We start from the raw sequence: 27,812 nt of genomic DNA, 5'->3' as shown, positions 1-27,812 counted from the left end.
AGTGCCTCGTGCCTGGCGGCTGGCCCTCCATCCTCGTCTTTCTCCCCTCTGCCTTCTCTGTCTTTCGTCCTACCCCCTGCGCTGGTCCAGCAGCTCTCGCACACGGCACGACTCCCAATTTCTCTCGACGCACCGCTTGACGGCCTCCTTCGTCTCGTCACGGTCCACATGCTCTCTCTCCACCCTGCGCCCATGGAGACCCCGCTCGCCGTGCAGCGGCGTCCCAGGCTCGCCTGCCCGCCCGACCTCTCTGCCTGGGCCAATGCCGGTCTCGGGCTGTCGACCAAGCCCGTCTCCCGCCCGCTCGACGCGAACGAGCGCTCTGTGCGGAGTCCGTCGTCGAGCACCGTTCAACGTTTCCCCCGCGCCGGCTCTCCTCCCGGTTCGATCGCACCGATTAAGCGTCGCGACTGTAGCACCAGCAACGACGACGATAAGGAGCGCTTTGAGGCCTGGCTCGAGCGCGGCAGCGCACTTGAGACTTTCGCGCTCGACGGCGACGCTGCTGGGCGACAGGAGACAGGTGCGTCCCGCTCTTCGAGGCTCTCGATCCGCTGTGAAACGTTCCGCTCACCGCGCTGACTTTTCGTCTGTGCTGCAGTTGACGAAGACACTGTCAAGCTGGGTCACCTGCGGTCAAACTCGCTCGAGCTCGACCTGGGCGACCTGCCCAAGGCATCCTTCCTCACCGTGGAAACGCAATCGTTGCCGTCGCCTGTCTCGCCTGCCACGACGCTCTTTAGCTCGGCATCGTCGTCCTACTTCGACTTGACGTGGAGCACACCCAGTTTTGAGGCTTCAAGGTCGTCCATCGCGTCGTCGTCGTCGGAAGACCCGATGCTACCCCCCTCTCCTGCACTCGTCCCGCTCTCGCTCGACCCCGTCGACTCGCTTTCAGCCGCAACTTCTGCACCTCGCGTCGAGGTTTCTGCCGCGCACCCTCTCCACCGCGGCAAGCGCCTCTCCATGACGCCCATGTCCGCGACCGAGGCCCTCCCGCTTGCCAGCCCCGCGTACGGGCCGCCCCCGGTTCGCAAGTCGAGCATCGTCGACCTGCCGCTCCCGCTCGCTGAACAGCGCATCGATGTGACGCCCCTCTCGCCCCCGCTGACGCCGGCGCTCGGATTTGCCGAGTTGCCGACGATGGGTCTCGCTGGTGCTCGCTCGACAATCAAGGTGTGTCTGCCTGCCCTGACTGCTTTCCAGACCCTTGATGCTCACGCTCGGCACTCGCAGCGTCAGCGCCAGGCGTGAACATCCGCCGCCTCATTCGCATCATTCCTCGACGTCCATCTCGCCTTTCCTCTTCAGCTGCTGTCGACCGTGGCTGCCTGTTGCCACCCCAAACTCTCACTCTCGCATAGTTCCCTAGTCCTGGCAGGTTTCGGATCCTCGCTCTCGCTCCTCTTCTGTATCACATCGTCGACACTCGCACTTAGTTGTCCCACGCAGACACATACCCCATACATACTTGTACTCGCACTGGCTCGCTCGCATCTACCCTGTTCACTCTTGCGGATGTTTGGCTCGCTTCTCCCTTCTCATTGTACCAATCGTTCAGGCTTCTTCCTCGTTCTCAGGTCGCATGCAGCTCACACACGTGTACGAATGTTGCAGACGGCGCCTTGACCTCATTTGCGAATCTGAGAGTAACATACGATCGAACGCGTGCGGTCAGCAGAAACACGGATTCGGTGGCCCGAACTTGGGGAAGGTTGGCCGTGAGCAAAAGCCCCTTGCTACGCTGCTCCAAATCTGGATTTGTTGTTCCGTTGCCTCGATACACACAGCGCAGGACGTTTTGGCGCCTCGTTCACCCACTCCTCCGCTGCACCTATACCTCTGTGCGGACAGCGGTTACGAAAGCCCCACCCACCGTTCAAGGCGTCAAGGGCGCAATACATTGTCTACACAGGCTCGTAGCCACGCGTGAGCTTGTCAAAGAACAGACTTGATGCATTGTCGTCTACAGCACGCAAACCCCTGCGGCGCGCGTGGCCAGTCTCCCGTAGCGAGGGCATCGAGCGAAAGGCGACGAATCTTCAGCCAGCTTGGTGGCCTGCCGCCCCTGAGTGAGACAAGGGCGTCAGCGTCGAGCTCATTATGTGCGCACGGCTTGGGCGCGACAAGGGAAGGCAGGTGTAGGAGACACCATCGGGAACGTTGCCCGGGAAGAATGGAGCCCGGCGGCGCGAGGCATTTGAGGTCGGGAAAGTGGACGAAGGCGAGCTTCGCGAGCTTGGAGAGCTCGTGACAAGTGATTGAGGGCTGCAGCGACGACAGGGTGCACCGACGAGGGCGGAAGGAGCACTTGGTCGGCAAAGTGTCTCTCGTAAATGCGCTAAGGATTGGCGGAGGGTGAGATTTACCCCCTCAGGCGAGAGTACGTGGCGCAGGCAGCTTGACTCGAAAGCACGATGTGCTGTTCAGGTCAAGTGAGAAGACACCATCCGCGCAGGCGCGTACAAATTGTCGTCGGGCTGCTCGAACGCTTGCAGGTGGACTGGGACACGAAGCGGACGCCCGAAGGCCGGCGCATGGGAGATAGCGAGGGTTGAGCCAGAGACCGCCTCGATGGCGAGGCGAGATTCATCTGACGAGCAGTTTGAGCGAGGGTGACATGCGAGGCTCTCGCAGAACGCCCCGAGACCGTCAACAAGGCGTCTTCAAGAACCGCAGACAGCAGCTCATAGCGCGCTGGGCAAAAGAGTCTCGCAGAGGATCACATCATGGGAGCTGAGTGAGCGGTGAGTGCCAGACATGAGCCAGAGGCGTCTTCGGAGGAGAGAGCGGGAGTCAGCACTGCGCGTCTCGAGCGGGAGCGCGGCAAGCAGGAACGTCGGCACGTCAGTCGAGCTTCAAGCGGACAATGCTGCAAATCTCGCGCCCTCACGATTCGTGTTGAGTTCTGGTCATCCTGCAATTCCGCGAAGCGAAGAGGTTGCGAGGGTGCAGCGGAGCTCGGCCGGGTGATCGTCGTGGCTGACAGCCACAGCGAAATTTCAGCAGCTTGATCAGCCTGTCAGAGCTCCACAGCGTGAGGCGTGTGAGCCCACAGAGCGAGACGTGGGGGAGAACGAAGAAACGACGGAACGAAGGGCGCGCGTCCCAGCGGGAAGCTTCGGTCGAGCAGGGGACTGTAAGAGGGGCGTTTCCCGGCAGTCGGCATCTGCCTCTCGGCCGTACGATGCTGTTTGTTGCAAGCCGCCGAATGGGCCGCGGGGCAGCCGCGACTTCGCGCTCTCGCTCCTCCCCTTCACCCCAGATCAGGTGCGGAAAGCTCTGGCTGCCGCACAAAAGTCCAGAACTGACGGGGCCGCCCGTACAGCCAGCCCCGCGAAGTCCCTTCGCCGTTGCGCCTCCCGACCCCCGCTTCCCCCGTTCTCACTCGCAGCGCTTCGCACGAGACGTCAGCTGCTCCGCTAGCACCACCAGGATCAACAACTAGCCCAAAATGTCCGCTCAGCCGACCCAGCACTTTGTCCAGGCGCCCCACAAGCTCCTGTCGGTCCCCGGCCCTGTCGAGGTCTCCGACGAGGTGCTCTTTGCTGTCAGTCTATCGCTCTTTGCGTCCATTCCGTTCAAGCCGGGCTCACGTCCATTCTCTCGCCTCCGGCGCGCAGAATGCGCACCCCTCGATGTCGCACGTCTCGCCGGCTTTCGCGCCCGTCTTCGGCAACTGCCTGCGCATGCTTCGCCAGGTTCTTTATACCGAGTCGGCGCAGCCCTTCATCATTGCAGGCAGTGGTACCCTCGGCTGGGACCTGGTTGCCGCCAACCGTGCGTATGCAGCACTTCCTCGCGTCACTACATGCGCGAACGCCTCTTTCCGCGGAACCCGTTGCAACTGTTGACGTGCTCATCGAAGCTGACACTCCTACACGATGTACATACAGTGATCGAGCGCGACGAGAAGGCGCTCGTGCTCAACACGGGCTACTTCGGCGACGCTTTCGCCGACTGCCTCGAGACGTACGGCGCGAAGGTCGACCAGGTGGGCGCGCCCGTCGGTGGCCGCCCGACGATGCAGCAGGTTGAGGAGGCGCTCAAGAAGAACAAGTACAAGGTCCTCACCTTCACCCATGTCGACACTTGTGCGTTCTGACCGATTTGCAGCCGGCGACTCCGCTGTTTCACCATGGCTGGCGCTCATTCACTTCTCTCGTACAGCCACGGGCGTTCTGTCGGACGCCAAGGCCATTGCCGAGACTGTTCGCCGTGTCTCTCCCGACACGCTCATCGTTCTCGACGGTGTCTGCTCAGTGGCTTCGGAGGAGATCCGCATGGACGACTGGCAGATCGATGTCGTACGTGCATTCGATAGTCCGCGCGAGTTGATGACGAGCTGAACGCGAGCGCTTGCTGCAGGTTGTTGGCGCGTCGCAGAAGGGCATCTCGGTTCCTCCCGGCCTGTCGATCACCGCCCTCTCGCAAAAGGCGCTCAAGGTTCTGGAGACCCGCAAGACCCCCATTGCTGCATACTTCGCCAGCTACCGTCGCTGGCTGCCCATTATGGAGAGCTACGAGAAGGGCACGTGCGTCGATTCTGCTCATGCGCGCGCCTCACTCGCAAAGAGATGCTGAGCTACCCCTCACGTAGTCCCGGCTACTTCGCGACGCCGAGCGTCAACCTCATCTACGCACTCGAAGCCTCGCTCAACAACATCGTTGCGGGTTCGGTCTCGCTCGCAGACCGCTTCAAGCTGCACAAGGAGGCGGCGGCAAAGTTCCGCGCCGACTCGGCGAAGCTCGGGTTCAAGACGGTCGCGCTCGATGCCGAGTCGTGCGCGAACGGCATGACGGCTCTCTACGTTCCCGAGGGCGTCGCGCCGCCCGCGCTCATCGGCGCGCTCGCCGAGCGCAACGTGACAATTGCTGGTGGCCTGCACAAGGACATCAAGGTGCGCTTTCCCGCCTTGACCTCTACCTTGACGTTTCATTGATAAGACCTGATCACGCAGACCAAGTACATCCGGTAAGTTCAACGCTTCTTGTTTCCTCCTTACGCTCCGGTCTCCTATTGTTTCGCGAGCTCTGCTTGACACTACCCACTGCCACAGCTTCGGTCACATGGGCGTCTCGGTGGTCGACCGCCCGACGGACGCCGCCAAGATCCTCTCTGCGCTCACTGAGTCGCTCGCAGCCGTCGCGCCAGCCAACTCTGCTGCGTCGACCGCGGCTAAGAAGCTCGATTGACTCGCAAAGCTGTGAAGTGGTGGTCGGCTCTTTCTCTTTCTCTCCTCTCAGTGTGCCTTCCCTTCTCACCTACCCCCTACCTTGTTGTCGGAGGCTTCGCGGCAGAAGCAGGAGAAAAAAGGATGAAGAGGGCTTCCTCTACGGCCTGTATGTGTCCCGCCGGGGCTTGCTGCGCAAGCTCGAGGGGCGATGACAGGCTGGAGATGGGCGTGCAACGGCCAGAGACTTCGCAGCGGGGATACAGGGTCTTTGCAATGTCGGAGGAGGCTCGAAGGCGGCTCAATCGCTGGATTCCTCTCTGGCTTTCTCGCGTGCTTCCGTTCTCTGCTGCCTCGCGTGCTTCCGTTCTCTGCTGCCATTCGGCGATGCAATGCCGCTGAGCGATTATGGCGGCCGTTTCGCTCTGCAGCGGTGTCAGACACGGGGATGCACGGGGCTCGCCCTGATGATCGTGCCGTGACTGTTCCACGACTGGCTATCTATCCGACGTGTCGGAAAAGATTGCATAATTTATCGACCTGTCGTGCAAATCAGCTGAGCGGCGACGGCCGACGCGTCCAACATCCGCCGAACGGCCGTGCTGCCATTCAACCTCCGCCGAGACGCCCGACGCAATCTCTGTTCGGCAATGAGGTGACAATACTTCGGAGAAGGACACGCAGAATCGATTCTATCTCCGGCGAGACAGAGGTACTGCAAGAGCCCTCGCGAGAATGGCGCGTTGGACCACCGTCAGTAAGGCCCTTGCTCACCGTCCACTGCATTGTTCCCGCCCTCTTCTTGCCCGCGCTTCCTCGTCCAACCTTTTGCTGAACCGCTGGACCGCGGAGCTCGTTGCTCGCTCCTGCCGTAGGCAGACAAGGCGGGGGCGGAGGGAGTGGAGGTCAAGCGGAGGTGGTCGATCTTCGCCCAGAAGGCGGGAATCGCACGGCGCTGAGATCCAGCCAACAACTCCGAATTGCAGCAGATAGGGCGAGTTCTGCTCCGCCGGCAGGGCTGGTCCGCATCGATGCTGCTGCTGAAGACTGAGGTCGGCTCTTGTCGCTCGCTTCCTTTCGCTGCATCTTCTCCTTCTGTCTAGCGACGGCAGCCTCGGTCCGATTCAAAGACTGCATACTCCGCCATGCGCATCTCCGCCGCGTTGGCCGCACTTGCGGCGCTTGCCGCCTCGTCAACGATCAGAGCTGAACCCCTCACTGCCGGCAACGAGAACTATATGCTCGCCCGACGCGTTGATCGCAGGCTCATACCTGCAGGAGCCGGCGGTGCGCGCGGGTCGATGCTCCGCCGCGAGCTCTTGAACGAGCCTGAGGCGATGCACGACTCAGCCATGTCGACGTCGTGAGTCTATCTGCCTCAGAATTCCATCGTTCTGCCAGTCAGCTTACGCCTCACTCTCGCAGATCATTCATCGCCGACGATGGTACCGTCTTCCTCACCGTGTTTGGCGAGAAGGCCCAGACGTACACGCTCGACAAGTCGGCGGGGTCCTTCGGCATGCACGACGGTCTGGTTCCCGTGACGGTTCTCAATGTCGACGGCCTCTCCAGCTGTGAAGCAGTGCAGGGCGCCTTTGACCTTTGGAGCAAGGTTGACGATGTCTGGCGCTCCGAAATTTTCATGTCGGGTTCGTCAGGCCTCTTGCGGGTCGTCGATCTCGCACGGATAGCTGACTCCTTTCCATGCTGCAGGCCTTGTGCTCCAGTCAAGCGATGCCATGGTGACGGTGAGCTAGAGTCAACGAGCATACTCCAGGACAGGGCCCTGACACGCTTGGATTGCGTCAGGATTCGCTCGCCTCGTGCTTTGCGGGCTACAATGCTTCATTCGTCGCGCACAAGGGCGCCACCATCTCTGCGGCATTTTCCGCTCTGCCCATGGTCGCGTCGTTCTTCGCTGAGAACGACATTGAGGTAGGTCGCTGCCGAGCGCTAGCTGAGGGGAACCTTCACGCTGATCTGCTCTGCGTCAACAGGTTCCTCAAGGCCCATACATGGCCGAGGTCTCGGCAACCGGCAACCGCGTGCGCCTGTCCAAGGTGTACCGCGTCTACCACGACGAGCTGCAGGTCCGTCCGACCGGCGTGTCCGCCCACCGCGGTTCTCGCTCACACATATGTCTGCATTGGTGCAGGCTTTCAACTCGCCGGCGGTCCCCGACGCGAGTGGCGACACGTTCCACCAGCTCTCGGCGGAAGTTGAGGGTATGAACACCATGTCGATTCCGGTTCCTTCGCGCGTCTATACGCTCAACGTCACCACGCCGCGCCCGCTTGAGGGCATGCGCGTCGGTATCAAGGACATCTACGATCTCAAGGGCTTCAGAACGGGCTGCGGCAACCGCGCACAGTGCGCTTGCTTCACTCGCTGCATCTCGCTTACGCCTGACCTTCTTAACCTGCTTTCCGAAATTCTCGCTCGGCAGCTGGAACCTGTACGAGCCGGCCGAGCAGTCAGCATACACGGTGCAGGTTCTCATCGACGCTGGTGCCGCCATTGTCGGCAAGGTCAAGACTTCACAGTTTGCAAACGGCGCGGCGGTGAGCGCCGGATGGTTTGACCAGCTCGCACCGTTCAACCCTCGTAGGTACTGTTTGCTCTTGCGGGCATTGTAAGGATCGTGACTGACTCTAGCTCATAGGCGGCGATGGCTACCAGTCTCCGTCGACATCATCCTCCGGGAGCGCAGCTTCCATTGCCGGATACCCCTGGCTCGACTTCACCATCGGTTCTGACACGGGCGGCTCAATTCGCTTCCCCGCCGGTGCTTGCGGCCTGTACAGTCTTCGTGCTTCGTGGGGCGCACTCAGCCTCGAGGGTGTCATGCCGATGGTTGGCGTGCTCGACGCTCCAGGCTACTTTGCTCGTTCCGGTGGCGAGTTGGCAAAGTTTGGCAAGGTATGACTCGGCTCTAAGTTTTCACATACGCAGGCAGCGAGACAGCAGGACTAAGCTCTCTCGTGCCGCAACAGGCTTGGTTCGCCGACACGCTCGCGGCGCGCTCGTACAGCGGATTCCCCTCAAAGCTTCGTGTTCCGGAGGACCTCTTTTCGGCTGCTGGTGCCGCACGCAGCCTCGTGAGCCCGGCTCTTCTCTTGTCGTGTTCAAGAGCGAGCTGATCCGGATCGACGTTTTGCAGTACACGAAGTTCACCGCAGACCTTGCCTCGTTCCTTGGTGCTAGTGTCGACACAACGTCCTACTGGGGCCAGTGGAGTGATACCGTTGGTCGCGACGTCGGCGTCGACCTCGCTTCGTACGCGAACACAAGCTGGACCACCGTGCGCCCGTCCTTTGGCCGCCTCGCAGCAGATGAACGCTGATCCCCGACAAATCGATGCAGATGGTTGGATACTACCAGTACAAGTACTTTGGTGCTCCGTTCATCCAGGACTACGAGGAAATGCACGCCGGACGCACGCCAGCTATGTATGTTCCTCCGCTAAGCTTCAGCCCGTTCGCCCGGCCTCCCTTACGCCAAAATACTTCTGCAGGGATGCAACCGTTCAGGTGCGCTGGAAGTACGGTACCGACTTGGGTGAGGAAGGCTACAACGCTGCGCTCGATGTGAAGGCCAAGGTCAAGGAGGTCCGTTCATTCAGACTGCCCTGACTCACATAGGTCAGGGCTGACACTGTTGGCCTGAGCGCACAGTTTGCCGACAACTACGTGACGATCGCTAGCAACGAAACATGCAGCGAGACGCTCTTCGTTCGCCCTCAGAGTGCCGGAGACACAAGCTACCGCACATACTTCCCGTCGTACCCGACACCGGCCTGGGGTTACGACTCAACCTATCACGCCATCTACGCGGAACAGCCCGAGATCACAATCCCGAGTGCGTCGCCCTGCTGCGTCCGTGAGCTTCAGCTTGCTGATCCCTAACGCTGGCGTAGTTGGCCATTTCCCGTACAACTCGACCGTCACAAACCATGTCGAATACCTCCCTGTCACCGTGAGCGTCAACGCGGCGCGCGGCTGTGATTACATGCTGCTGGATCTTGCCCAGCAGCTCCACGTGCGTTTCTTTGATTGCTGTTCTTTCGCCACAAAGTCTGACGCCTCTTTTACACGCTTCAACAGGCCGCTGGCATCGTCTCGGAGGTCAAGACTGGCCCAGTCGCATTCTGAGCGACCTTTGCCAACCGGCAGGTTGACCGGCATTCCGCCCTCGCTAGTCGGACCTCTCTCCCTCGCGCTTCTTTCTCCCGTATCTCACTAAAACACAAGCGTATGGTCTTGCACGCGCGGGCTGCCAGCGGGGTACCCTGCAAAGCTGTCTTCCAGGTCTGCGAAATGGCGAGGTTTTAAGGATCGGTTCGGTGTCGCCCGGCTCGATCCCTGTGCTTTCACAGCGCAAACGCTCGGTGGAACGCAGCATTACGCTGTTGTAGACTGCTAATTGAGGTGAAGGAGTCTAAGAACCAGCTGTCGGGCCAGACGTACGGAGTGTCCGCGGACCCGGTGTTGTCCTTCTCCTCCCTCTTGCTGCTCCCCTCTACTCGGCCTAGAGGTCGCATCGACGCCGTCGAGCACCGCCCGCCTCTCACCCGACCGACCCTGTGCAGTCCGCCGTCTTCCGCTTGCTCAGTCGCCGAGAATGCCACACCGAGCGCGACGCAAGTCGAAAGCAGGGCAATCAAATGGCTCGACAGCATCGGTACGCATATCAAGCCCACGCTCGGGCTCTCGCTCACGTCCCCTCGCGCGTCTCGCAGAAGCCGTCACTCTTCCTCTTCCTCCCGCCCACCGTTCTCGACCACGTGTTCGCTGAGCCCGGGACGGTCACTTTTGACAACTTCTTGATCTGTCGACGACTTCTTCCTGCGACGCTTGCGAATCTGTACCGTGCGGTGCAGCTCGACTCGGCCGACGCACTCGCTCTCTTCGCTTCTGCGATCGAGCGCCAACCTTGGCTCGTCTCACGAGTGCATGAGCTCGAGCTCGCAATTCTCGATGAGTGCGACTACCTCTTGCCGAAGCGATCACTGTGGCTGCCGGGGGGCGGGAGGGCGGAGCAGGCAATCCTCAACTGTACCGGTGCGTAGGGCTGCCACCTGCGCCTTTCGAGGTGGACCTCGGCTCAACGAACGAGCTGCAGACCGCCGAAAGCTCTCGACATTGAAGATGGGTCCAGACCTCCTTCGCGAACTCTGCCGCAGACTGTCCCGCCTTGACCGCCTGCACATCGTTGGCGCCCCGATCTTCCGCCTTTTGACCGCACGGACATACCTCGAGACGGACCCCTTCCCTTCCTTGACCCGACTCAGGCTCATCTACGCGCAAGACCCTGCGCTTCTTTGCGAAGACGCTCCCGAAGAGGGCGACGACACGCTCTTGAGCCGGCTGCAGCTCATCCCGACGGTATGCGCCGTTACACTCGAGAACATGTGGCACGTACCAATCGACTTGCTCGGCTGCTCGCCAATGACGCAACTCGCCTCGCGAACGTTTTCCTGGAAGGCCTTCACGTTGTCGGGTTTCTACCGGATCGGCCCCGAACTTCGCTGCATGTTCCGAGGCCTGAGCAGTAGCCTCAGATCGGTCCAGCTTTTCGGATACGAGCCGTATGCCAACATCTGGCGTGATCTCGTCGTCCTTCCGCGGTCGCTGGAGCACCTCGATGTCGGGTTTGGCTACTGCTGCCCGGTTCAGTGTCCGACGGACCCGCCGCCTCTACCGAAGCTCGAAAATCTACCCTGGGTCGACTTTCCGAACCTTCAGCACCTGCACCTGGGCGGCGACGTGGTCAGCGCGTTGACCTTCTCAACCGTCCTCCTCCGCCTGCCGCGCCTCTTCTGCCTCAGCCTCAACGAACACGTCGACATCCCCACCGACTCCCTCTTCTCCCTGCTCCGCGGCGGGCCCTCGACCTGGCCCAGGATCCGCCGGCTCTCGGTCAACATCTGCGCCTGCGAGCGGCCCGTGCCTCCCGCGCCCGCCGCCGCCGCCCCGCCGCCGCCGCAAACTCGACGCAAGGCCAGTCGCGCGGCAGCGCAGGCGGTCAAGCTTTCGAGAGGGCCGCACTGGCCGCGCGAGTTCGGCAAGGCAGAGGCGCTCGAGCTGTTGCGCATCACGGCCGCGCGCGAGATCGGGTTGATGGGGTCCGTCCTGTGCGCCGAGGGAGCGTGCACAGACGAGGACGGGCATACGTGCCCCGAGTGGGACGAGTAGCGCACTGGCGGAATCGCAGGCAGAGTCGTGCGGAGATAAGACTCGGGCAAATGGGGCGAAACGGAGAGATGCTTGCATTGCTGAGCGCGTCTCGTGCGCAGCCCTGCCCTCACTTGATGTCAACGTGTAGCCAGTCAGCTATACAGCCAGTCAAGATCACGGGCCATGCGCTTGCGACGTGTCGCGCCGTCTTCAACCCGCTTCAAACAGCTCGATAGGAGAAGCATCTGACCTCCGCCACAGACTGCAGCACCAGAAGGGCGCAGCTCTCCGCTGCGTATGAGAACAAGGAGACCGCTCGCCGGTCCAGCCGAGGAGTCGAGTACAACAAGCTGCGTGATGCCGTTCTATGTCTCGGGTCGCCCCGTCTCTACGCCTGCACGATGACCTTGTCCTCCTCGACCTGAGCCTTCGTGTCCTCGTCGCCCGCCGCGCCCGACTCGGGCACCTCGACGTGGCCGTAGTTGTCCGTGTTGATGTCGTTGAGGCCGAGCTCCTCGTTCTGCTCGTGGTCGCGCTCGTAGTCCTCCTGCGAGAGGTTCGGGTCCGGGTCGGGCGCGTACTGCACGGGAGGCGAGAGGGGGAAGGCGGTCAGTATGCGGGAGAGAGGTGAGGCTGAGGGGAAGGGAAGGAAGGGAACACACGAGAGACTGGATGAACGAGTTGGAGAGCGGGTCGTCGAGGATGACGGTGAACGGCATCTCGACCGCCATGGCCTGTGCGTCGACAGGAGGACAGAACCGCAGCGTCAGCCTCGCCTCCCTTCGCACAACCACACTCGAGGTCCACCCTGCGCGCGCGCACGCGCGCACGCACGCACCTTTTTGAGGTTGGCCAAGAACGCCTGCATCCCGTCCGAGACGCCCTCTGCGCTCGCGTCTCCGCGCGCAAACACTTTTTCGTCGAGCTCCTCGTACACCTGCTGCAAGAGGCCCTCGAGCGTCGTGAAGCGCCCGCCGAGCGTGCCCGGGTTCAGCTCGAGGTCAATCTCGGGGATCTGGAGGCCGGCCGTTTCCGACTGGGGCGGGACGGCGCGGCGGCAAAGGCGGGAGTCAGCGAGTTTGGAGCGGGGAGAGAGAGTGAGGGAGGAGACGCACCTTGAGGATGTCGCGGCTGAGGTCGTCCGACTCTTCGACCTTGAGCGTGATGCGGCGGCCCTTTTCGGCGATGGCGCCGCCCGACTTGACCTCGTTGTCGCGGTAGCCGCAGTCGTGGCAATTGGTCGACATGAGGATGATGTCCTGCAGTGTCAACACGGGTCGAGGCGGCGCGAGACGGTCAGCCTCGCGAGACGAGCAGAAGAGAGAGAGAGAAAGAGGGGAGGAAGGCGGCGGCGCACCTTGAAGTGCGGGATGTTGACCTTTTTCATGAGCGTCTCGAGCTCGCTGCCGCACAGGCTGCACACGCCGGGGAAGCTGAGGACCTCCTCGGGGTAGTGGCTCGTCGCCTTGTCCTGCGCGTCGTCGTGCTTGAGCCCGAGGCGCTCGTCCTGCTCGCGGTCGCGGCCGTACTCGCGCTTGCTCCACTTGGGGTCCGACAGGCCGCCGCGCGTCTCGACAAACGAGTTGCCCGACATGTCGTCGAGCTTGAGCGTGAACGCCGGCATCGGCGCGTCCGACCGCGCTGCGGACGAGGTCGCGACGGCGTCGGCGTCGTCGGCATCGGCGTCGGGGACGATCTGCCGCAGCTTGTGCACGAGTTCCTCAATCTTTTCGTACACGTCCGGGTGCTGGATCCTGCGCAAGGGTTGGTCGTGCAAGAGGTCGCGCACCGTGTCGGCGAGGACGCCCTCGACGGTGGTGAACTGGCCGCGGCCGGCGGGGATGGTGAGCTGGTACTCGGGGATCGAGATGGTGCAGTGCTCGGACTTGACGAGCTGGCGGTCGAGGTCGTCGCGCGCGGTGCACTTTACGGTGTAGATGGCGCCGAGCGGCTGGATCTCGCCTGCCGACTGGATCTCGTTGTTCTTGTAGCCTGCGGGGTGGGGGCCGGGGGATCAGCGGCTGTTGACGGGCGTGAGAATTGGCAGAGGTGGGTCGGGACGCACCGCAGTGCTCGCAGCGGAACGAGACGACGATGACCTCGCGGAAGTAGGGGATGACGGTGAGGAGCATGCGGGTCTCGCCCTGCGGGTGCGACGAGCGAGTGAGCGCAGGGTCGACTGGAAGCAGAAGGCGAGGCGAAGGGGACGGACCTGCTCGTGGCATTCCATGCAGAGGGACTCGATGACCTCAACGGGAACGTCACCTGCACCTACGGCCTCTCCGATGGGGCGCCACTGACTGTCGTCCTGCGCGGGAGCCGACATAGCTGAAGTTGACAAGGGGGCGGTGAAGCTGCGAGGTGTGCAGGAAGGTGGTCGAGAGTCGGTGGTTCGCGGGGGCGCGAGTGCGGTGGTTGTGACTGGTTGAGTCTGTGCGCTGCTCGGCTCGAGTGCAGAGTGAGGCCGAGGGTCGAGCAGAGAGGCGAGTGTGGCTGATGAGAGCGGTGACAAAAAGTCCCTCTTCGGGTGCGCGTGCGTGGGTGGGTGATCGAGGCGAGTGCTAGACTGTGTGCAAGCTGTTCTGCAGTGCTCGCTTGCTCGCTCGGTGCGGCGGGGCGAGGGGGCGGCGGTCGAGGGCGCGTTCCTTCTCCTCGAGCGACGCAGCGACGACCATCTCCGTCTGCGCTTTCCCTCTCTCGCTCGCTCTACCAAGGCTCTAGACGCGTCCAAGAGTGCACACTCGGCTGCGCGCGGGAATGGAACCCCTTCGCGCACGCAGGCAGCCCCACCCGCCCGCCTCTGCCCCCTCGTATCCGCCCCACCCGCCCACCGTCGACCCCTTCCACCGCGACTCGAGCCCCGCCCGCACCGCCACCACCACCCCGCCCACCACCGCAAAGCCCACGCCCCTCGCCACCCGCCCCCGCAAACCCTCGCTCTCGCTCGACCGCGACCTCAAGGCCCGTCCGCCGCACCGCTCACCATGGGCACGCCTCGGCGGCGGGCTCGACCTCGACCGCGGCGAGTCCCGCGTCATCCTCGGTCTCACTCTCCTCGGCGCCGTCGTGCGCTACTGGAAGATCGGCCGCCCCTCGAGCGTCGTGTGCGTCCTCCGCCTCGCGCTTCGTGTCTCGCGCAGCAACCGACTGCGCATCGCTCGTGGAAGCTAGCGACTGACGCAGAGCACTCTCGCACCTACAGCTTTGACGAGGTCCACTTTGGCGGGTGCGTCGCGCGTTTGCTCACCCTCCGAAACCGCAGCTGACACCGCCTCGTTCGCCCTCGCAGGTTCGCAAACAAGTGCGCTCGCGCTCCTTTTCCGCCGTGCAACCGCCGCGAGCACGCACTGACCCTCTCGCAACAGGTACATCCAGTCGCGCTTCTTCATGGACGTGCATCCGCCGCTCGCAAAGCTCCTCATCACGCTCGTCGCCTACGTCCTCGGCTTCAAAGGCGGCTCGTTCGACTTTAAAGAAATCGGCCGCGAGTACGGGCCCGACCACGTCCCCTACATCGCCATGCGCCTTCTCCCCGCGACCCTCGGCCTCGCCCTCATCCCGCTCACCTACCTCACCCTCCGCGCGCTCCAGCTCCGCGCCGCGACCGCCCTCCTCGGCGCCCTCTTCATCACGTTCGAGAACGGCTTGATCACCCAGTCGCGCTTCATCCTCCTCGACTCGCCCCTCATCTTTTTCACCGCGCTCGCCATCTTTTTCTGGATCGGCTTCTCGAACGAGAACGACGTCCCGCGCGACCGCGCCGGCCGCGTCGGGCCCTTCTCGCGCCGCTGGTGGGTCTGGCTCACCCTGACCGGCCTCGCCCTCGGCGCCGTCGTCTCGTGCAAGTGGGTCGGCCTCTTCACGATCGCGACCGTCGGGCTCTACACCGTCGTCCAGCTGTGGCTCCTCCTCGGCGACCTGCGCGTCCCGATCCCGCTCCTCGCGCGCCACTTTGCCGCCCGCGCCCTGTGCCTCATCGCCGTGCCCGCCACGTTCTACATGGCCATGTTTGCCATCCACTTTGCCGTGCTCAGCAACTCGGGCGACGGAGACGGGTTCATGAGCTCCGAGTTTCAGCACACGCTGCGCGGGCATGGAATGGCCGACACGTTTGCTGGTGAGTCGCAAAGTTGCGGTTTGAAGGCTTGGGCACTCTTCCGCGCCGGACCTGGCCCAGACGATTGACCTCCCCGTCCAACTCCGATTCACAGACGTCATGATCGGCTCGCGCCTCACCATACGCCACGTGCACACGCAGGGAGGGTACCTCCACTCGCACCCGTCGACCTACCCGGGCGGGAGCAAGCGTGCGTCTCTCGCTGCGCTGTGAGGCCCGACGGCAGCCCACGCTGACATTCACCTGTCCTCTCTTTACTGGGCTACATGCGACGCCACAGAGCAACAGGTAACGCTGTACCCGCACCGCGACGACAACAACGTCTGGCTCGTGCTCAACTCGACGTCGGACCCGTCGATCCCCGACCCCGAGACGCACGCGCCCGCGCGCCCGATCCCGGACCACACGTCGATCGTGCTGCACCACGTCTCTACGCACAAGAAGCTGCACTCGCACGACCTGCGCGCGCCCATCACCGAGGTCGACTACCAGAACGAGGTGTCGGCGTACGGGTTCGAAGGGTTCGAGGGCGACGCCAACGACTACTGGGTCGTCGAGATTGACCAGGTCGCGAGCGAGGGCCGCGTCGCCAAACGCCAGCTCGAGACGCTCCGCACGAAGTTCCGCCTCCGCCACGCCCTCACGGGGTGCTACCTCTTTTCGCACAAGGTCAAGCTCCCCGACTGGGGGTTCGAGCAGCAGGAGGTCACGTGCAACAAGAACCCGAGCCGCGAGAACGCCCTGTGGTACGTCGAGACCAACACCCACGCCATGCGTACGTCCTTTTCCCCCCTCCGTCTCTCCTGCAGTCGGGCCTCGCTGAACCCCGGCATGCATGGCCTCGTGCGCACAGTCCCGCCCGACGCGAAAAAGGTCAACTACCGCCGCCCGGGCTTTTTCGAAAAGTTCTGGGAGCTCCAGGGCGTCATGTGGCAGACGAACCAGGGCCTGACGGACCGCCATGCGTACGACTCGCGCCCGCACAGCTGGCCGCTCCTCCTCCGCGGCATCAACTTGTGCGTGTGCCTCCACTGCCTTTCCGTGTGAGTGGGTCAGTGGGACTGACGAGGCGGTGGGCGAGCGCAGCTGGGTCAAGGAGCACCACCAGGTCTACCTCATCGGCAACCCGTTCGTGTGGGCTCTCTCGACGCTAGCCGTCCTGTCGTATGGCGCCGTGCGCGCATTGTTGATCCTGCGCGCACAACGCGGATACAAGGACTTTGCGCACTGTGCGTCCCCTCGTCTCGGCTCCACTATCTTTGCCCCGAACTGACCACAGTTCGACGGGGCAGCCCAAGTCGTCTTCTACGACCGCGTCGCGACGTTCCTCACGGCAGGCTGGTTCCTGCACTACTTCCCCTTCTTCCTCATGGGCCGCCAGCTCTTCCTGCACCACTACTTCCCCGCGCTCTACTTTGCCGTCCTCCTTGCCGCGACCGCGTTCGACCTCGCGACCGCGCGCCTCCGCCCGCGCGTCCGCCTCTACGCCGTCGTCGCCCTCGTCGCCGCCGCCGTGTGCGCGTGGTGGACGCTCAGCCCGCTCGCGTACGCCGGGGACTGGACGAGGGCAAAGTGCGAGCGCGCGAAAAAGTGGGGCAGGAACTGGGACTTTTCGTGCGCCGACTTCCACCAAAAGGTGCGTTTTAGCAGTCTCCGCTTCGGCCGTCTGTGTCTCTTGTAGTCGAGCCGAGCGCGCGCTTCATGCAGCTTCGCTGAACCTCCCCGCGCGCAGCTCTCGGACTACCACCCGCAGTCCTCGCCCGCTCTCGACGCGCACGCCGCAGCCTCCGCCTCCGCCGCGACGTCCGTCGCGCCCGCCGTCCAGCCCGGCCGCGCCGGCTTCGAGCCCGTCGAAAAGGCGCCCGCGTCCTCTGCCGTCCCCGACGCGCCGCACGCGGCGGCGGCGCACGGGAACGCGCAGCCCGTCCGGGCGCGCGACGACGACGAAGCGGGCCCGCTCTTTGTCGACGACCCGGAGCGGGACGACGCCGAGGTGCGCGAGCGGCCGGTCGAGCATGATGGCGGGGGGGCGGGGCAAGAGGGCGCCGTCACGCGCGTCGCGGCGGACCAGCCGGCGCCGCCGCCGGAGCAGCATCCGGAGGACGACGGGGTTGCGATCCCCGCGGCGGCAGAAGGGACGACGGGGTTGCCGGTGAGGGCGATCGTGCAGGGGGAGAAGGGCGGAGGAGGGAGGGCGGCGGGGCATGAGGAGGTCGAGGAGCGACGGAGCGAGGAAGGCGTCGAGCGCGAGGACGCTGGAGACAACGACGAGCAGCCGGACATTGAGCTCGTCGAGCCGGAACCGGAGGACGATGTCGCCGAGGACGAGTTGGCGTAGTAGACGCTCCTCGGACTTCTCGCAACCCTCGCACGCAATTTCAGCATCAGACGGACGTTCTTCCCCCGCACTCTTCCGCTTCGTCCGTTCTCCGCATGCGCACGACGAGAGAAAGCACAGAAGGAGGTCGTCTAGCGATGCAGCGGTGGGACCGGCAGAGGGGTGTCTCGCAAAGGAGGAGTACAACAATGCGCGCGGAGCGGACAAACAAGCACGAGGGGAAGGGACCGCACTGCCTGGATGCTCACGGGCGCACGGCATCCTGAAGCAGCGTCGCATCGGTCGCCGCTGCGGCTGCGTCGAGCGGGTGCGGCGCCGACTTGCCGCCGAGGTAGCCCAGGACGTGGAGCGAGCCTTGTTCGGGCTGCTGGACGAGGTGATCTGCGCGCGAAAGTCGCGTCAGCTGTATACGAGAGCGGGAAGAGGAGGTGTGGGAGCGCACAGATGTTGAGCGAGAGCGAGACGACCATGACGACGACGCCCCAGGCGAGGAGAAGCATGGCGATGTAGCGCAGGCGGCGGTCGCGCGGGTTGGGCGAGTCCTTGAAGAGCGAGAGGACTGTGCGTGGTGTGGAAATCGACGGATCAGCAGGGAGCTTGCCAGTGCTGGAGCGCGAGGCGGAACAGCAGGAACCGCAAACGCACAGAAGACGGAAGGGAGGATGAACGAGATCGTCGTCGAGCCCGTCGCGCCGACAAAGCCGAGGACGACCTCGAGGCTCGAGACAAACATGGCAATGACAAACGTGGCAAAGAGAAGGAACGCGCTCTCGAGCACAAAGCGCGCGAGCGGGATATCGTCGCCGCTCGCGTGGTCGTCATGGTCGCCGTTGTCGTTGAGAGCGTCGCCGGATGCCGAGCGGTGCGGGAAGAGGAACTTGTCGAGCGAGGCGCGCGCCGGGTGCAGCTGCAGCGGGTAGCTGAAGAGGACGAGGATGACAATTCCGACTTGGCCGATCGAGACGAGCGTCGTGCGCGGGTACATCCTGCGAGGAGCGAGCGCGGTTCAGCCGTCTGTGGTACGAGGCGAGGCGGGCGGGACGCGACCTACTCGATCAGGTTACCGCTGACGGCCGCTCCGAACGTCATGTAGCCCAAGATGCCGAGGAGTTCGTCTGCGGGCCACTCATGTCAGTGTCGCTCGAGTAGAAGGCAAGGCGCGGGTCGCACAGATGACGGCGGCGCTGCCAATCGAGGTGCCGATGACGAGGTTGAGGCGAGCTTGCGTGTTCTGCCCAACGCCATCTCGTCAGCTCGAGAGCGCGCCTTGTATCAAGGCGCAGATTGTGACGCACCGATCGAAGCTCGTTGAAGACGGCAAAGATGTTTTGCGCGCACGTGAACGCAAAGATCTGGACGGGGAGGCTCTGGACGAACGACGGGCCGAAGCGGAAGTACTGGAACTGGCCGGACGGCGGAAGGTCGTCGTGGTCGACAAAGGTGAAATACAGGACGATGAAGACCTGTGCGTTTTGGAACGAGTACAAATGCGAGTCCAGGTCAGAAGTCCACGTCCCGCAACGATTGCAAGGACTCGCCACGCACGAGGTAGCCGATCGCGCACAACGCAATGTACGAGGTCATCTTGAGACTGTCTAGGCGACGGAGGAAGGCGAGCGGGCAGAGGAGCGTCATGGACAGGAGGATCCACAGTCGGCGGTCGAGCAGGACCGTGTTGGTAAGGTCCGGGTTGAACGAGTGCACGACTTTGGGCATGAGGCCGCCGATGACGATGAGATACGAGATCGAGACGCCGAAGCCTGCGAGGGAAGCGTGAGACGGATTACGAGGGTCGAGGTGAGGCGAGCGAGCACACATTTGAGCGCAACGGCAAAGTCGAATCTGCGACATCAAGCGTCAGTTGCCTTCTTGAGCAACGAAAATCATTACAGCCGAGACGACGCACAACCGCGCGAGGCCCGGGTAGGTGAGGGTGCTGAGGCTCGAGAAGCTTGCGGCGCGATGGGGCGCCATGGCGGCGCTACGAGTAAGGAGGTAGAGGCCCATGGCTGCTGCGGATCCGCACACGAGGACCATGATGATGCCCGGGATCAGGCCTTCGCCGGAGAAGGCGTGGGCCCTGCATGGTGAGCGTCGCGGAAGGCAAGCCGAGCGGGAGCAGTCAGCACGTAGTTCGTCGGCTCGTGACAGCGGAGGGACGCGCGACGCACATTGCGAGGGACCCGGTGCCAATGATGGTGTCTATCGGCGTAGGCACGCACGCGCAGGAAGGGTGAGAGTGAGCGAAGTGCACCGCGGAAGGCGGGTTGTGCGAGGGCGAGGAGGCGCGCACTCACTTGCGAGATTTGCGATGCAGGACTGGACGGTCGCTGCGCCCTCGCGCTGGTCAGCCTTGCGGGGCGCATCGTCTGTGTCTGCTTGGAGGAGGGGCGTGTGGTCCTCGGGCGGAGGAGGCGGTACGCTCGGCGACGACACGCGCGAAGACGGCATGGCGGGCGCGGGCAGGGCGAGACTCGAGCAGTGCGTTTGTCCTGCACTCTCCGCGCTGCACTCTGTCGCCTGCTGCACCTTTGGAAGAAGCGAGGCAGAGGCACGTGCCGACACCAACTGCGCTCACTGCTTGCCTTGGCCACCGTCGTTTCGCCGCCCTCTGCTCCGTCGAGGATGCTGAACAGCGCAAGCTACTCGCTACACGCACGTGGTCGCGCGGTAGTAAGTCGCGCACGCCCCCGCGCTCTCGTTCCTCCGCTCCATCAGCTCTTCGCTTGTCCCTCTCGCTCGCGTCACCCACCGCCGCTCCTGCCGTCCGGAAGGTGTCGACGCAAGACATGGAAGACTCTCTGGAGACCTGTACGGCGGGAATCCGCAGAATCAGCCTCGTCTGTGTTGACGTCGAGGATCGCTGTGCGCCTCACCTCTGGTCTTCCCCTCTGCAAACAGAGTCAGTGCACCAGCTTGCCCGAGAGTGCCCTCTGCCGCATCCTTTTCCAGTCCGACGTCGTCAACTGCTACGACTCTCTCCTGTGTCGCAAGCTCTTTCTCATCTCGCACACTGCCACCGAGCGTATCGCACATTTCGCCGCTCTCGTAGCCGCCTTTCCATTTCACGCAAAGCTCGTCGTTGTCGTCGATTTGCACACCTCTTCTACGCGACCCGGCCGTCTACTTCGCTCCCCGCTCGCTCGCGCTGCTTGCTTTCAGACTTGACGTGCCGCCCGGCTTTGGACCTGCGCTTCGCAATGTCTTCTCGAACATGCAGCACGGCCTCAGTGCGGTCGTCCTCAGCGGTATCTCTGACTACCCCGGCATCTTCGAGGACCTCGCGCGTCTCCCGCCAACGCCGCGCGAGCTCATCATCTCGCTCGGTCGCTCTTGGCCACGGCCCCTTTCCGCCCTCTCACCAGAGCCAGATCCCTGTCGGGGTGACGCCGCTCGCGCAAACGCTCTTTGGTCCTACCTCGCCGCCGCTCGACTTCCCGCAGCTCGAGCGCCTCTCGATGCACGGCAACATTGTCTGCCCCGCCTCGTTCGTCGTCATTCGCCGCTTCCCGCGCCTCGAGCAGCTCACTCTTAGCGCTGAAACGAGCTTCTCACCCACAACGTCGACTCGCTCCTCCCGCCGGCCGGCCTGCCCTCCTTCCGCAGCCTCGCCCTCGACCTGGGCACCTGCGCGCCTGTCGAACGCAAGTGCCTGCCTCTGAAGCGGCGCAGTTCCGCCTGGCCGAGCGCTCTCGCTCGCGGCGCGGACGTTGCGAGGGAGCTGTTTCGCCTCGCGGAGGAGGCGGGGGTGCGCGTCGCGGGGACGGTGCGGTGCGCGCGGGGCGAGTGCGACGAGGGAGACGGGCACGGGTGTCTCGTTCGGGGCACGTAGTCTCGCTCGCGCTCGTCGGGTGCACTGTAGCTTGTCGCTCGAATGCTGGGTTCTGCGAGGACAAGGGTGAGAGGGTCGCTGTCTGCGCTCTCGAGGACAGCCCCTTGTCCTCGTTCCGCTCGCTCCTCGTCGCTCTCAGTGCCTCGCACGCCGCTGTGGGGTGTAGTCTGAGGCTTTCACGGTTCGAAGCGGCCTCTCAGACCACGCACGAGCGCGCTGTCGCCGGGTCCAGCACGCGGCAGACAACGGACCGCGGCATGTCCGAGACGGCGACGAAGGCCAAGGCGACGAGTATGGCGGCGACGCGCAGGCGTAAGAAGCAGCAACAGCACCACGTACGTCGGTCATGCCCGTGATCTCGCCCCTGACTGCGCTAGCGGGCGAGCGAGCCCACCGCCTTGCTTGCTGACTCTTCTCGCTTCGCAGGACCGCTTTTCCTCCCTCCCCCTTGCGGTGCTCTTCAAGATCTTCATGTACAAGGGTGTCTTGACCCCCGCCAACCTCGCAATCTCGCGCACCCTCTTCCCCGTCGCGCTCGTCGTCTTTTACGTCGACGTTGAACTCACGTCGCGTGCTGCCATTGAGCGTTTCGGGGCGTCGCTTCGCTCCCGACCCGACGTGCTCCTCGCCGTTCGTCACCTTGTACTCCGCGACGGGCTCACTCACCTCATGGGTGTGGATGAGGCAGGCTTGAGAGTATCGACACAAGTCGGTGCGGCTCCGTCTCCCGCCGCTCTTCCCGCAGCCCCACTTACGTTTCGCCTTTTTCTACAGGGAGCTCGCTCAATGCGCTGCGTGCGACGCTCGAGAGCGTCAAGGACGTCTTCCGCAGAATGTCGCGCCTTAAGGCGCTCTCTCTAGACGGCTACGTCTTTTGCGAGGTGTTCCTCGCTCGACAGTTCCGCGAGGCCGACGCCCCGTGGCCGCGTCTAGTTCAGCTCGAGGTCAGCAGTGGCTTGTCGCTCCGAGGCGATGTCGCACCAGACTTGTGCCACAACCTTCTCTACCTCCCGACGCTCCGGAAACTCCTCTTCGTCGGAGTCGCCATGACGATGCACACGTCTCTGTTGAACTTCAACCCGTCGATACACCTGCCAGCGCGGTCTCTCGGCATCCTTCATCTCGAGTTCAGCGAGTGCTTTAACGTCTTCGCCGATGTCCGCATCCTCTTCCAAGCCCTCTCCTCCGTCCGCGTCCTCGTGTTTGACGGCTGGACGTTTTATCCGAACTTCGTACAGGACCTTGCTTTGCTTCCGCCGACGCTGCAAGTCCTCGGCATCTACGTCGGCGCTCGCTACTGCCATTCCACGACTACCGACATGCCGCTGGGGTTCAGGGATTCAATTCGCATGTCGGGCGACGAGAAGCGGCTCGTAGCGTCGCAGGCACCGAAGCTTGCCGCCGTCAACTGGCACTTTCGGGAACTGGACATCCTCACCCTCGACGGGCCGGTCATCACGCCCGACACCTTCGACCTCGTCCGCACCTTGCCCCGGCTTCGGCTCCTCCGACTCGGCGCGCATGCGCCCTTTGACGTACCTCGGCTCCTCGACTTCCTCGCCAATCCGCCAGCACAGCTCGTCTGCCTTTCGCTCGACCTCTGCGAGTGCGAGACGCCCGCAGACCGCGCACTGGCGCGAGTCGCGGCGCTAAGCAAGCCCCGGCGGCGCGCTGTGACCTCCTCTGCGCCCTCTGCGCGTCCGCCGCGGTCGCCACGGTGGCCAGGCTGGCTCAGCGAGGCGGACGCGAAGGCTATACTCAAGGCGTGTGCACAGGGCGGCATCGAGCTGGAGGGGCCGGTTGCGTGTGCGCTCGGCGTGACGCACCTTGGTGGGTGCCGCGAATGGTGTCGGCAGTCGCGAACGTGATGTGTCGAGTGCAACAAGTTATTCGGTGCCGCGAAGCAAGTCCGTTGCCTCGCCCGCAGCGTGCAGCGAGGCCCGGTAGAGGTTCTACATGGCATGAAATACCGGTCTGAAGGGTCAAAGCAAGCGCACAAGGGCGTCACCGTCACCAAAAGTTGGGGACGTCCGCATCTCTCACTCGTTCCGCTCACCCTGACTCCGCTCTTCACGCTTTCCGAGGAGCTGCTCTTGCTGTTCCTGCGCGACTACATCCTGGTGCCAGTCCGCGAGACCTCCTGGGCCTCCGAAAAGCCGCTGTTCCCTCGCTCCCGCTTCATCAGCTCGAGCGACTTCGAGACGACGACGAGATCGATGACGGCCTCGAGCGGGCGCAGAGTGCGGCTGCACAAGCAGGTGAGTGCTGATAAGGATAGAATACACGCCCGGGTCTTCGCAAGCGCTGTTTGACCCGGACGTTCGGCTCGTCTCTCCTCCCAGGACCAACTGTCCCGTCTTCCTGCACCCATCCTCGTCCAGATCTTCAGCTACGAAGGCGTTCCAGAGCTCGGTCAGCTCTGTCTCTCTCGCACCCTGCACCCACACGTGCTCGCCGCTTTCTATCGACAATGCTCCGTGACCTCCGAGCGATTCGAGCAGTTCGCACGCGCACTCCGCAGCAGACCCGAGCTTGGTCGATCGATCGAGATATTTATACTCGTCGATACTGCATCGAAGCGGGATTTGCTTCGGGCGGATGCGGAATCTGAACGACGCACGGCCAGTGCGTGATTCGCTCGTCGGTGCCTTCCGGTTGTGTCCAGAGCTGACATCGCATAACAGACGTCGTATCCGGATCTTTCAGGCCATATCAGCACGCTGAGGCGCTGCGAGACATCGCGCACAGGCTGTCCAACCTTCGCCTGCTGTCGATTCGCGGCGCAGATCTCTGCCGTTGCCTGCTGAACCGCCCGTTCCTCGAAGAGCGCACCCACTGGCCTCGCCTGCTAGACCTGCAGCTGCAACTCGACCTTCACGATTCGTATTGGCCAACATCTTTCGCCGACATTGGCCTTTTGCCCAGCCTGCAGCGCGTACGACTCGACGGGCTCGCCAAAACAGCGCCCGCCGACTCTCTCAACCTCGAGCCAGCAGTCTACTTGGCCCCGTGCAGTAGCACGATTCGCCACGTGAGCATGGTCAATCATGTCCGCATCCTTGCCGACGTCCGCCCCGTCCTTCAGTCTTTCGCTTGCCTCGCCAGTCTGACGATCGAGTCGTGGCACTTCTATCCGAGCTTCATGGACGACCTTCGCCTTCTACCACCGACACTCAAGCTGCTCGCGCTCTGGGTTGGCGAGCACAAATGCAGGCGCGCAATCGCGGCTGCGGGCCTCGGCGACTTCCGTAGCTTGCGAGACACGCGGCGCATCATCTCTCGCCTGAGTGAGCAGTCGCCACCGTTTGGTGACGTCCAGCTCAACTTGCCAAACCTGTCGGTCCTCCATCTCAATGGAGACATCCTCGCGAACAGCACATTCGACCTGATCGACTCGCTTCCGAGCTTGAGTACCGTCGTGTTCGGGCCGCACGCAAATTTTGACGCTGCCTTGCTCGTCAACTACATCTACGACCGGTGGAGCCACGTCCTGATGTTGGGTATCGACGTCTGCGAATGCGAGTCACCCTCCATCGTCTTCGCCAGCTCCTCTCGCACGGATAAGCCGCGAAACACGGGCGGCACGGACAAGCCGCGAGGCACGGGCGGAGCAACGGGCGTAGCGGGACCGCGCTGGCGAGCGGGGTTCGACCTCGACCAAGCACGCGATGTCGTTGCCGCGTGTCATGCCACGCATCTCGGAATCACGGGCACGATCTTGTGCGCCACGGGTACGGGGGCTGGGATGGTCGGCGAGCGGTGTAACGGGTGGTGCCGACAGCCGTAGGTGATGATCAGACAGCGAGCGCGACGCAAGCAGCTTGATGGGTCTCTGAAGCGAGTGCAGGCCTAGGACGAGAGCGCAGAGTCTAGTGGGTGATACGCTTCGTAGCAGATTGACAGGTGCAATCAGCCTGAGTCACCTGCGACCACTACGCCGCTCGTCTCTGCACCCTCGCCGTTCTTTCCCTTCACCTTGACCTCCTTTCCCGCCTCCTGCAGCTCTTTCACCCGCTTCTCGAGCTCCTCACGCCCGTCCCACTTCTTCCCGCAGAGATTGCGCCACTCCCACTCGCGCAGCGCCGCCTCGTCAACTGTCTTGCCCTCGAGCGAGTCGTCGTCGCGGAGGAACGTCGTGCCGGCGAGCTCGGGCGGGAAGAAGGGCTGGTAGACGGGGTGTGCGTACCCGGGCTCGTAGCGGTAGTCTCGCCCGTACCCGAGCGTCTTCATGAGGCCCGTGGGCGCATTGCGAATGTGCAGCGGTACGGGGTAGTTCTCCGCGTCCTGCACGAGACGCTTGGCGGCGTTGTAGGCCTTGTACGTCCGGACCGACTTCGGCGACTCGGCGAGCATGACGACCGTTTGGGCAAGGATGCACTACGGGAACAGCGGAATCAGTGTCGGATACGAAGTACGCGCAAGATCTGGAGACGCACGTCGCACTCGGGCATTCCGATGAGCTGCGTAGCTTGGTACGCTGCCAGCGCCTGCGACAGCGCCGCTGGGTTTGCAAGCCCGACGTCCTCGCTCGCCATGCGCACGCAGCGGCGCGCGACGTAGAGCGGGTCCTCGCCGCCCTCGAGCATGCGCGCGAGCCAGTACAGGGCTGCATCGGCGTCGCTGCCTCGCACGGCTTTATGCAGCGCCGAGATTGTGTCGTAGTGGTTATCTGCGGTCAAGTTCATCTCAGCTCGAGCGGGCATACGAGAGCGGAAACAACGCCACGCACCGCCGTTCCGATCGTACTGCAGATGCGCCTTTCGCAGACTCCGCTTGAGCTCTTCGCGGTCGATGGCGCCATTGCCGTCCTTGACGGCCGCGAGCGCGAGCTCGAGGGATGACAGCGCCACCCGCGCGTCTCCGTCAGCTGCTGCGGCAAAGAACCGCAGAAGCGGAGGGTCGAGCGGCCCAGTATGCTGAAAGATGGGATCGTCGGTATGCAAAGGCGACAGAGAAGCTGAGGTCGCAGGTCCGTCTCGTGGTGCATCTTCCGGCCCGGCTGCTTGTGGCTCGGGCTTGACGGGTTCGGCCGGCTGCGACAGCGGTTCTGGCAGCGTCTCGCCCGTTCGCTCCTCGTGCAGAATCCGCAGAGCGCGTACGAGGATGCGGAAGATATCATCGCTTGAGAGCTTCTGTAGCACGAAGACGCGGCAGCGGGAGAGGAGCGCCGAATTGACGCGGAAGGAAGGGTTCTCGGTCGTCGACGCGATGAGCGAGAGTGTGCCGGCCTCGACAACGGGAAGGAAGGCATCCTGCTGCGCCTTGTTGAATCGCTGGGAGCGAGTCGACGTCAGTCCACGTGCTGCAGCAGCAACCTGACGAGCAGTGGGCGCACCTGAATCTCGTCTATGAACAGCAACGTCTTGCGACCAGTGATCTTGAGCACATTCTCCGCCTCTGTGAACACCTCGCGCAGCTGCGTAATAGTCGCATTCGTCGCGCTTAGCTCCTTGAAGATGCTCGATGTCGTCTTGGCAATGATGCGTGCGATGGTTGTCTTGCCGGTGCCCTGCATTCAACGAATCAGCGAGACCACCCTGACGACCAAAGGACGAAACTCGCGTACCGGCGGACCCCAAAACAAGCACGACCCGACCTTGTCGGCATCGATGAGTGAGCGAAGCAACGCTCCGGGTGCGAGCAAATGCTCTTGGCCGATGTAGCCATCCAACGAGCGCGGCCGCATAAGCTCAGGGAGCGGCTTGGCGGCTTCGAGGAACGAGGTTGTCGTGGTTGCCGAGCGAGAGGGTTTCTTGGCGGGTCGACTTGCCGGGGACGAGGAGGAAGGCGCGTCGGCATCGTTCGTTGGTGCTCCCTTGCGCTTCTTGCTACTTGCTGTTGGAGGCAGAGCTGCTTTTAACTTGCTCGCCGCGATCGGAAGCTTAGAAGAGGATGCGACGGGGGCGGGCGAAGGAGCCGAAGACGAGGCGTTCTGGCAGCCGAAGTCGAGGTGGACGTTGACGGTTGACTCGGGGACGAACTTGCCGCATACAGGACTGCATGCACTGAGTGAGCTCGCCCGATAGCTCCGCGCGACGAGGAGGAACACGGACCACTCGACTGTGGGGCGGGTGAGCCGAGGAAGCGTTAGCAGCGCGTAGTGGCGGCGGAGAAGCACGCGAACGCACCCAAAGCACTCATGCAAGCGCTCTATCGTCTCGAAGAGCCGGCGTGT

The 27,812-nt window shown here is 63.3% G+C and overlaps 10 protein-coding genes across 10 annotated transcripts; 7 read left to right on the top strand and 3 right to left on the bottom strand.

Annotated features, from left to right (window-relative positions):
• Positions 1 to 168: 168 nt before the first annotated feature.
• Positions 169 to 1,254, top strand: JCM10292_003762 (uncharacterized protein; the record flags this gene model as incomplete). Its single annotated transcript, XM_076649047.1, has 3 exons — positions 169 to 523; positions 602 to 1,176; positions 1,237 to 1,254. The coding sequence occupies 3 exons, from the start codon at positions 169 to 171 to the stop codon at positions 1,252 to 1,254; spliced, it is 948 nt and encodes a 315-aa protein (XP_076505501.1).
• A 2,200-nt stretch (positions 1,255 to 3,454) lies between these two features.
• On the top strand, positions 3,455 to 5,196 carry AGX1 (alanine--glyoxylate transaminase; the record flags this gene model as incomplete). The annotated part of the gene is made up of 8 exons (XM_076649046.1): positions 3,455 to 3,550; positions 3,624 to 3,780; positions 3,897 to 4,094; positions 4,171 to 4,307; positions 4,369 to 4,535; positions 4,601 to 4,901; positions 4,962 to 4,975; positions 5,061 to 5,196. 8 exons carry the CDS (start codon positions 3,455 to 3,457, stop codon positions 5,194 to 5,196), a joined length of 1,206 nt encoding a protein of 401 aa, XP_076505500.1.
• Positions 5,197 to 6,526: 1,330 nt separating this feature from the next.
• On the top strand, positions 6,527 to 9,325 carry JCM10292_003760 (uncharacterized protein; the record flags this gene model as incomplete). Its single annotated transcript, XM_076649045.1, has 15 exons — positions 6,527 to 6,537; positions 6,600 to 6,823; positions 6,888 to 6,922; positions 6,984 to 7,109; positions 7,172 to 7,264; positions 7,330 to 7,544; positions 7,621 to 7,778; positions 7,837 to 8,093; positions 8,168 to 8,272; positions 8,335 to 8,475; positions 8,538 to 8,623; positions 8,689 to 8,782; positions 8,849 to 9,032; positions 9,091 to 9,212; positions 9,278 to 9,325. The coding sequence occupies 15 exons, from the start codon at positions 6,527 to 6,529 to the stop codon at positions 9,323 to 9,325; spliced, it is 1,899 nt and encodes a 632-aa protein (XP_076505499.1).
• A 469-nt stretch (positions 9,326 to 9,794) lies between these two features.
• On the top strand, positions 9,795 to 11,368 carry JCM10292_003759 (uncharacterized protein; the record flags this gene model as incomplete). The annotated part of the gene is made up of 3 exons (XM_076649044.1): positions 9,795 to 9,854; positions 9,913 to 10,234; positions 10,296 to 11,368. 3 exons carry the CDS (start codon positions 9,795 to 9,797, stop codon positions 11,366 to 11,368), a joined length of 1,455 nt encoding a protein of 484 aa, XP_076505498.1.
• Positions 11,369 to 11,738: 370 nt separating this feature from the next.
• Positions 11,739 to 13,676, bottom strand: ZPR1 (zinc finger-containing protein ZPR1; the record flags this gene model as incomplete). Its single annotated transcript, XM_076649043.1, has 7 exons — positions 11,739 to 11,930; positions 12,013 to 12,084; positions 12,189 to 12,386; positions 12,466 to 12,609; positions 12,708 to 13,342; positions 13,416 to 13,494; positions 13,563 to 13,676. The coding sequence occupies 7 exons, from the start codon at positions 13,674 to 13,676 to the stop codon at positions 11,739 to 11,741; spliced, it is 1,434 nt and encodes a 477-aa protein (XP_076505497.1).
• Positions 13,677 to 14,107: 431 nt separating this feature from the next.
• On the top strand, positions 14,108 to 17,805 carry JCM10292_003757 (uncharacterized protein; the record flags this gene model as incomplete). Its single annotated transcript, XM_076649042.1, has 10 exons — positions 14,108 to 14,454; positions 14,553 to 14,576; positions 14,640 to 14,651; positions 14,716 to 15,467; positions 15,562 to 15,657; positions 15,748 to 16,242; positions 16,321 to 16,483; positions 16,554 to 16,696; positions 16,760 to 17,103; positions 17,200 to 17,805. The coding sequence occupies 10 exons, from the start codon at positions 14,108 to 14,110 to the stop codon at positions 17,803 to 17,805; spliced, it is 2,982 nt and encodes a 993-aa protein (XP_076505496.1).
• A 244-nt stretch (positions 17,806 to 18,049) lies between these two features.
• On the bottom strand, positions 18,050 to 20,256 carry JCM10292_003756 (uncharacterized protein; the record flags this gene model as incomplete). Its single annotated transcript, XM_076649041.1, has 11 exons — positions 18,050 to 18,186; positions 18,248 to 18,364; positions 18,451 to 18,791; positions 18,857 to 18,920; positions 18,976 to 19,036; positions 19,101 to 19,268; positions 19,351 to 19,565; positions 19,622 to 19,647; positions 19,712 to 19,885; positions 19,977 to 20,007; positions 20,103 to 20,256. The coding sequence occupies 11 exons, from the start codon at positions 20,254 to 20,256 to the stop codon at positions 18,050 to 18,052; spliced, it is 1,488 nt and encodes a 495-aa protein (XP_076505495.1).
• Positions 20,257 to 21,894: 1,638 nt separating this feature from the next.
• JCM10292_003755 (uncharacterized protein) lies at positions 21,895 to 23,505 on the top strand (the record flags this gene model as incomplete). Its single annotated transcript, XM_076649040.1, has 3 exons — positions 21,895 to 21,972; positions 22,064 to 22,310; positions 22,412 to 23,505. The coding sequence occupies 3 exons, from the start codon at positions 21,895 to 21,897 to the stop codon at positions 23,503 to 23,505; spliced, it is 1,419 nt and encodes a 472-aa protein (XP_076505494.1).
• Positions 23,506 to 24,674: 1,169 nt separating this feature from the next.
• On the top strand, positions 24,675 to 25,424 carry JCM10292_003754 (uncharacterized protein; the record flags this gene model as incomplete). Its single annotated transcript, XM_076649039.1, has 1 exon — positions 24,675 to 25,424. The coding sequence occupies one exon, from the start codon at positions 24,675 to 24,677 to the stop codon at positions 25,422 to 25,424; it is 750 nt and encodes a 249-aa protein (XP_076505493.1).
• Positions 25,425 to 25,546: 122 nt separating this feature from the next.
• Positions 25,547 to 27,778, bottom strand: MGS1 (ssDNA-dependent ATPase MGS1; the record flags this gene model as incomplete). The annotated part of the gene is made up of 7 exons (XM_076649038.1): positions 25,547 to 26,014; positions 26,074 to 26,306; positions 26,367 to 26,910; positions 26,973 to 27,146; positions 27,204 to 27,633; positions 27,691 to 27,697; positions 27,766 to 27,778. 7 exons carry the CDS (start codon positions 27,776 to 27,778, stop codon positions 25,547 to 25,549), a joined length of 1,869 nt encoding a protein of 622 aa, XP_076505492.1.
• Positions 27,779 to 27,812: the final 34 nt, after the last annotated feature.

This window comes from Rhodotorula paludigena, assembly GCF_050403205.1.
Source record: "Rhodotorula paludigena JCM10292 DNA, Rt_paludigena_JCM10292v1_ctg20, whole genome shotgun sequence".
NCBI lineage: Eukaryota > Fungi > Basidiomycota > Microbotryomycetes > Sporidiobolales > Sporidiobolaceae > Rhodotorula > Rhodotorula paludigena.
The sequence above is the reverse complement of the archived record's forward strand: the minus strand, read 5'-3'. Positions and strand labels throughout refer to the sequence as shown.